Genomic DNA, 8404 nt, shown 5'->3' with positions numbered 1-8404 from the left:
TTGTATTGTCATCAATTCTAACCTTCAAAACCGTTTCAATATATTTTGACATAAACTCAATTACTCAAGTCCGCTTTTTAGAAGATTCTATCTATGATATAACATGTCAAAAACTATTATCATTTACTAACAAAACTACATGTTAGCTTTAAAGTCACAAAACTACATGTTAGCTTTAAAGTCCACCGGTGATCATTTTTTGTATCACTTGTATGTAGATAAATGCATCATGTATTTACATAAACTCACATTTTATATTTCGTTTTCTAAATACAATACACATCTCAACAAATATCATTAAAAAAAATTAAAATATCAAATTATTTGTTTTTGTCATAAAATATCATTATTCGGTTTTGTCATAAAATATCATTAAAAAAATATTAAAATGAAATATTTTATAAACACAAAGTTTGACTTAAAATGTAATTCTTTACCAAGTGTCAAAGGTAGAAATCATAATTTTGAGGGACAAAAATGGAGGTTTTTAAAAGGACATGGACCATTATTGTCACTCTCTGCTACTACTTTTCTTTCTAAAAAGCAACAGTTGTGGCTCATTTTCTCTATATCATACTCCGTCTTCAAGCCCTTTTTCTCTATACTTTCTCTCTCTAGAAAGCGGCAAGCAGAGAAAAACAATGAGGACGGCTATGTTGAGATCGATCCGTGCTTCCCTTCAGAAATCTTCTTCATCTGCTTTACTCCACCGGAGTTACTCATCGGAGTCTGCTCCTGCACGTAAAGTCGCTGTCTTGGGAGCCGCCGGTGGTATCGGACAGCCGCTTGCACTTCTCATGAAATTAAACCCTCTCGTATCTAGCCTCTCCCTATACGATATCGCCGGTACTCCCGGTGTCGCCGCTGATGTCAGCCACATCAACACCAGATCTGAGGTTATCCCTAACTAAATTATATCCGCCTTTTATTGTCCACCATCCGTTTCTAACTTTTGATCTAGTATGCTGATTCTTTGATTCCAGTCGTTTTCTTCGTTTTATCGAGCTGATTTCGTTCACATCTTACTTCTAGGGTTTTTGATCTACTATATTCTGATTGTTTTTTTTGTTAATCTTCTCTTAGTTCAATTCAATTTAGTTCCTGTTCAAAAATAATTAGATTAAAATCTCCTCGTTCATGCCGCCGCGTTTTTACGGATCTCTCATGCTATTCTTTGAAGACCTTTTCTTGTTTCATACAATTATTCTTAGTCTCAACTCAATGAGGTTTAACATCAGTTTAATAATTACAACTTCGCTTATTTTAGCTTTACTAGAATAAGATCCATTGCTCTCACAGTATCTTACTCATGTGTTATGTATGGTGGAAAGTAAGTTTGATTTGCTGAAATGTAATTGTATTGGTGTTTTGTTGCATAGGTCGTTGGCTATATGGGTGACGAAAATTTGGGAAAGGCGTTAGAAGGAGCTGATGTTGTCATTATTCCAGCTGGTGTACCAAGGAAGCCCGGTATGACCCGTGATGATCTTTTCAACATCAATGCTGGCATTGTTAAAGCTCTGTGCGAAGGTATCGCCAAGTATTGTCCCCATGTGAGTACTCATCTATCTCAACTCTGCAATTCCTAGATTCAGTCAAAAATTACATACTTCTTTTGTTATGTTTCAACACATATAACAATCTTGAACATGGTGTTGTTATCAGGCATTGGTTAACATAATCAGCAACCCTGTCAACTCCACTGTACCCATTGCTTCTGAAGTCTTCAAGAAAGCAGGCACCTATGATGAAAAAAAGCTTTTCGGTGTTACAACACTTGATGTTGTCAGGGCAAAAACTTTCTATGCTGGAAAGGCTAAAGTTCCAGTTGCTGGTATACTTTCCTACATCCTATTATCTATTACTTAAATTCAAACACATACAATGTAAACATTCTTCTCAAAGATTCAATCTTCTTTCAAATCTTCTAGGTGTCAATGTACCCGTTGTTGGTGGACATGCTGGTGTTACGATTCTACCCTTGTTCTCTCAGGTATTACTTGTTCATCAACTCATTTCACATTTAGTTACATAATAGTATCTTATCAATAATTTATACTCATAAATGTTTGTAAATTCAGGCTACACCACAAGCAAATGGTTTATCTCATGAAGAAATAGTTGCTCTAACTAAAAGAACTCAAGATGGTGGAACTGAGGTTGTGGAGGCTAAAGCTGGAAAGGGTTCAGCCACACTCTCCATGGCGTAAGTTTTTCTTTACAAAATTGAATCATAACATATCATATGTAATACTAAATTTACAATTTAAATGAAATGTATGCAGTTATGCTGGAGCAATATTTGCTGATGCTTGTTTGAAAGGTCTTAATGGGGTTCCAGATGTTGTTGAATGCTCATTTGTGCAATCAAATGTAACTGAACTACCATTCTTTGCATCAAAGGTACTTTCAGTTTCAGAGTTTCACTATAACCAGTGAATTAAAAAGATGTTAATTTTTATTTAAAAATAAAAATAAATAAATGTGTTGTTGTTGTAGGTGAGACTTGGGAAGAATGGTGTAGAGGAAGTTTTTGGGCTTGGGTCACTATCAGACTTTGAGAAGCAAGGCTTGGAAGCCCTTTTACCAGAGCTGAAGTCATCCATTGAAAAGGGAATCAAGTTTGCTAACCAGAGTTGATTAACTCAGGTGGTTTGCATTCACTATTTTTAAAAAAAATTGTCAACAGTTTTGGACATTTGGTTGATGTGAAGTGAACTTTTGTTGTACCCTTTTGCTGAGAGTGTTATTCAGGAGGCACTAGGCTTACTACTTACCTGCCAAATAAAAAGGGAAGGCAGATGTCTTTACCTTGCCCATATAATACCGAAAAAGAATGTTAGATTGTTTTTTATTTTATTTCATGGGACTTTGAATTGTTGTTTAATAACTATTTTGAGTTAGTGATCAAAAGGAACTACTCTATATATGCTTAAGCCTTTTGTTTGTTATGTCCTTGGTCAATCATCTTCTTTTACACCAACCATTGTCATATAGTGTCTTTTGGAATCTATGTCAAGGAAAACCACAAATCAAGTAAAATGATCAGAAGAGGATCAAACATCAACACAAATCACCAATATAATAATTTCAAAAACAAAAATAGAAACAGTTTTTTACAAACAAAATTAAATTTCACCAAAGAAATTAGAAACAAACATCAGTAGTCTTGTAAACGTAATTAAACAAAATTGCAAAAACGATTTTAAGAAACAATGACGAGAGTGGCATGGGGGAAGATTTAGGTTTTAGGGTAATAAGGAAATCTTCCACAAGTTAATGGTTCAGACTTCATAGCCTTTTTAGCTGACCGATTCAGAGGTAGATAAATAACGAACCAAATGCCTTAATGCTGAACCATTGAGATGGGTTATTGGACATTCAAGAGAATGTAAGACTAAAAGTTCATCTTTGCAAGATTGTGGACACAAAACACAAATTTTGTTTCTCGCATATAAAAAAACTCGAACATCAGTTACACTTGAAAATGGCCAAAGCATTTGTGTTATTAGGTTAGACATAAACAACATTTGCATATTATCAAAGTAACAAACCCATAATTGTACAAACTCTAATTATCCCAAAAAAATATTTTCTCTTATTGTTATATTAATCACAGTTTTATGTTTATTTTATAAACTTTATTTGGGATGTTCAAGAATCACTATAAACTATAAACTGGTTTAAAGTTTTCATTAGATCTTTCCCAAGGTGTACTTACATACTAACATTCTGTCACTTGTGCATGTTGGAAATATTGTGCAACAAAGTAACCAAATTAATGTACTCCAATTATGTAGGAGACTACGGGGTCACACATTAAAAACCATCAAAGATCCAGAATTTATTTATCAGCTAAAATATAAAAAAATAGTCTATTTTATTATTTGTTTTGAATAAGACATTAAATAAATGCATTTTTTAATTTTAATAAAAGAGTTTTATTAATGCTTTATAATTGATAGTTACATCAATGGTTGTATCTAGATTGTTGTTATTTGTGTTATTCACAATTTTGAAGAGTAGTCAAAATGCAAGATTTGTTAAAAATTTGATTTTAACAGTTAAATGATTTGTAATAAATTTATATTAGAAAATATATTTGTGTTATTAAATTACGTGCATAATTTAATACAATAAACCATTCAAATTTTCTTTAGGATGAATGCGTTGCTTTTTCCCAAATTAGATTGGGTAAATCGCACAAAATACACTCTTTTTACACAGAAATTCGATTTTGATACCGTGTTTTTTTTTGTGTCAATTTTGACACTGTGTTTTTCAATTTTTTACAATTCTGACCACTTGACCGGTTAACCAGGTTACATGCTGACGTAGCATGATGACGTGTCAGTTTTGATGACGTGGCATGCTGACATGATATGCTGACGTGTCAAAACTGATTTTTTTTTCCACAAAAAACACTAAGTTTTCACTTTTTTTCGATTTTGACGCTAAGTTTAATTTTTTATTTCAATTTTGACACTATGTTTTTTTTTTGTTCCAATCGAACATCATTTATCAAATTTTGTTCAATTTTGTCTATTTTTCATTTGATACCGTATAAATATATTTTTTCTATTACATTTTAAACCGTATAAACATATTTTTTTTCTTTTAAAAACCACATTTTTATTTAGATACAATGTGTTTTTTTTTCTTACATTCAAAACATTAGTTATATCATGAGAATTAAACTAACCATAAGCTTCTAATAAAATGTAAAAATTTGATGGGTTTCAAACTTGATATCCGAGTTTCGGTCGACTAAACGCCTCCAAACCTCCAAACACATTTTACAGTTGCATATTTAATATAAAATACAATTTTTATATAACTAATACATATTTATACATAAAAATATGGTTTGAGTGTAAAAAAAACGCGTTAAAACTATGGTTTTAAATGAAAAAAAAACATATTTATACGATTTAAATGTATTAAAAAAATATTTATACGGTTTCAAATAGAAAATTATCAACATTGAACAAAATTGAAAAAAATGATGTTCGATTTGGAACAAAAAAACATAGTGTCAAAGTTGAAAGAAAAAATTAAACTTAGTGTCAAAATCGAAAAAAAATGAAAACGTAGTGTTTTTTGTGAGAAAAAAATTCAATTGTGACACGTTAGTATATCATGTCAGCATGCCACATCATCAAAACTGACACGTCATCATGCAACCTGGTTAACCGGTCAAGTGGTCAGAATTGTAACAAATTGGAAAACACAGTGTCAAAATTGACACACAAAAAACACGATGTCAAAATCAAATTTCTGTGTAAAAAGAGTGTTTTTTGTACCATTTACCCAATTAGATTTGTTTGGTTGTTCATTACCCTTGGTATAAAATTATGATGGGTTCATTCATGTTTTTGACAAATTGTTTGTAAAATTTGGGATGCATTTTTGTTGTAAGTTTTGTATTTTGTTTTATTTTTACATTGCAAAACGTCTCGACACAACCAAATCCTAAAAGAGTTGTACTAAATGAAACAGACAAATGAGTCCTAACCACTCAACTTAAAAATTAAAATCCCCCAATAGGCTTGTCCTCGCTGCCCTTGGGCTGGCGTTCCCTTCGACCTAATGGTAATTGGGACAAGGCTGGTTGGACTCCAGCTCACCACCTTGCAGTGACCCTTTTTTTAAGAGTTTAATCTACCAGTTAAATTTATTATTGTGTGTATGATCAATAAAACATGACAATAAGACCTTGGTGTGGATCTTAAGTCTTTATATAACTATTTTTTTTTTTATCTAAACAAAAGGGTGATTAGTTTATAAAGAATCAAATATTGAAAAAAAAAAGTACCATTCATTCTTTGGAAGATTGTCATTACACTCCTACAATTAGTGTAGGAATTGTTTTAATTTCCATTTTGAGAGGAGTCAATTATAAACCTAAGGTTATTGATTGTGGTAGTCTAATGGGATAATGACTTAAAATGTAATATATTTTTCGATTTATATACATTTGGTTACTGAATTTTTTTCGTCTACATTTACCCCTTCAACTTGTTAAACTATACACATTCAGTTGTTATGACAGACTACTCCAGGTTAGCCGATAAAAATGACTTAATAAAATAATATATTTCTTACTTTGTACACATTTAACCATTAATATTTTTGTACACATTTAATTATTAATATTAGAGGTGAGCATAAGCGAGTACCCATTTAACTTTGATGGAACTGGCGGTTCTTAAGATGTTGGAACCGGCTATATCGGTTCTCAATATTTTGGAACCGAAAACTGAACCGGTGGTTCTGGCTCCAATTCTGGGTATCCACTTTCAAAATATATTTTAATAAAAAACCTAGATTTCAATAAAACCTTTTTTTTTAAATACTCAAAACAATAAGTGTTTGATTTCCTTTTAAAAAACCAACTTACTAATATACCGTATTACTCGACAGTAATGTGCTAATTCATGCTAAAAGTGATTAAATGAACATTATTTTATATAACCTAAGATAGTTATGCTCTTTGATACCCACCGATGTGGGATTGCAAGATATACAAATAACAATATTTGAAATTTCTATTAATCTATCATTCTTTAATCTAATCCCCACTTAACATAGATTAAGTTGCTGCTTTATTTAACATTGGCTCTTAAAGAAAATCAATTATTCTTTAAGAGAACAAATACAATGCTTCTTTAAGTCCTAAAGTAAATAATTTACTTTTATTATATATATATATATATATATATATATATATATATATATATATATATATATATATATATATATATATATATAGGTTCTATGGGAAAAAAACCTTAAAAATGATAATGTTGCATAAAAAAATACTTAGAGATCACAAACCTTTTTTTTGGAGTTTATATTATTAAAAATTGCAGGTTTTATTATAAATTCACTAATTTTTTTTTGAAAAAAAACCAAAAAAAAAAAAATCGATTTTTTTTTCACCGGATTTATAATAAAGCCTTTTATTTTTAAGAATATAAACTCAAAAAAAAAAAATATTTGTGATCTCTAAGTATTTTTTTATGTTTCTTTTTTATGCTTTTTAGGGTTTTTTTTTTTTTTTCCATATATATATATATATATATATATATATATATATATATATATATATATATATATATATATATATATATATATATCTGTGTGTGTGTGTGAGTGTATGTTTCTCAAAATTTAAACTTCTTGAACTTTCTTATTGTAACAAGGATTCCAGTTGCAAGATGCTTGTTTAAGTCTATAAATGAACTTATGAAGCTTACACTTCCTTCACAACCTATCTTGGATTGATTGTGTTTATTCTTATCCTATGCTTGTCTCTTCTTAAAGATCCACTTACTCCTAATAATTAAGGCCAAGTGCTTGATCTACTAAGTTTTAACATGCATGGATTGAATCTTGCTCTCCATGTTCTCCTTCCATGTTGTTGCCTTTAGGGTCCACCATGGCTTCCCATAGTTGGTGTACTCTGATTGCTACCTATAAGCGACTCATTAACCTCAGTAATGTAAACTCTATATAACCAGGAACATGACGTCCTTTATCAAATCTATAAGCAAGAGGTGAAGGTATGTTAGTTTTCTCAATAGCTCTTTCAACCTTGAATTGAAAGCTAGGACCAATTTTCGGTTATTCTTTAGTTGACTCTTAAATCTTATCAATATCAATATGGCTCCTACTAGCCCTTTTGGATATTGGATCCATCTCTTGGAATAACTCCCATCGAGTAACATACACTTTGTTCTTAGATGGCTTGTTAAACAACTATCCAAAATGTTTGATAGGTTGTCAAATGATATAACACATCTCTATTCTAATTTCTAGATTGTCGAGTGCTTCATGAAGAATGTAAACCTCATAATCCTAGACTTCCAAATATGCTAGTGAGGAGTAAATCCCACTTCATATTTCATAAAGTGTTTCATAAACCTTCTTAGTTGGTATACGACCAAAGGACTTCTCATAAAACTATTCATGGTACAGTATCTGAATTGTTTATAAACATACTACAAATAATCTAATATTAAATCAAACAATGATTTGATTCTTTTTCCAACCAAAACTATTTGTGACAATGTTCTGGATGGAGACAACTTCTGAATCAGTTTCACAATGCCTTAGATGATCGATAAAGTTTGGATTAAGATGCTCAAAATCCTTGATGGATGTGGGTATCACATCCCATTGCCCAATTGATTCTTAGCTTTGGTTTATGATTGCCCTAAACAATCGAAAGGTTCCAGAATAATGTTCATACGAAGTTCGTCTTACCATGTATCATGGTTAATATGAACGTTCCATTAGTGTGAACTAATTCCAAAAGAATTATCACCTAGTGATCTATGTATCATTTATCTTGATAAATAAGATTTCCATTTATCATAAGACTTATGGTTAAATGATATCC

General features: G+C 30.9%; 1 protein-coding gene across 1 annotated transcript; it reads left to right on the top strand.

Annotated features, from left to right (window-relative positions):
• The first annotated feature begins 564 nt into the window (after positions 1–564).
• Positions 565–2890, top strand: MMDH1 (Lactate/malate dehydrogenase family protein). Its single transcript, XM_078994730.1, has 7 exons — positions 565–896; positions 1380–1553; positions 1666–1834; positions 1932–1993; positions 2082–2206; positions 2286–2403; positions 2500–2890. The coding sequence occupies exons 1-7, from the start codon at positions 642–644 to the stop codon at positions 2638–2640; spliced, it is 1044 nt and encodes a 347-aa protein (XP_078850856.1). The 5' UTR covers positions 565–641; the 3' UTR covers positions 2641–2890.
• Positions 2891–8404: the final 5514 nt, after the last annotated feature.

Source organism: Lactuca saligna, chromosome 5 (genome assembly GCF_052625555.1).
Source record: "Lactuca saligna cultivar CGN05327 chromosome 5, ASM5262555v1, whole genome shotgun sequence".
NCBI lineage: Eukaryota > Viridiplantae > Streptophyta > Magnoliopsida > Asterales > Asteraceae > Lactuca > Lactuca saligna.
This window is presented reverse-complemented; position numbering and strand designations above follow the sequence as displayed.

Excerpts from the sequence above, each read along its gene's own strand:
- MMDH1 (XM_078994730.1), top strand. The coding sequence starts at position 642 with ATGAGGACGGCTATGTTGAGATCGATCCGTGCTTCCCTTCAGAAATCT. Across the intron at positions 1,554-1,665 it reads TCGCCAAGTATTGTCCCCAT|GCATTGGTTAACATAATCAG; the intron begins GTGAGTACTCAT and ends TGTTGTTATCAG. Across the intron at positions 2,207-2,285 it reads TCAGCCACACTCTCCATGGC|TTATGCTGGAGCAATATTTG; the intron begins GTAAGTTTTTCT and ends AAATGTATGCAG.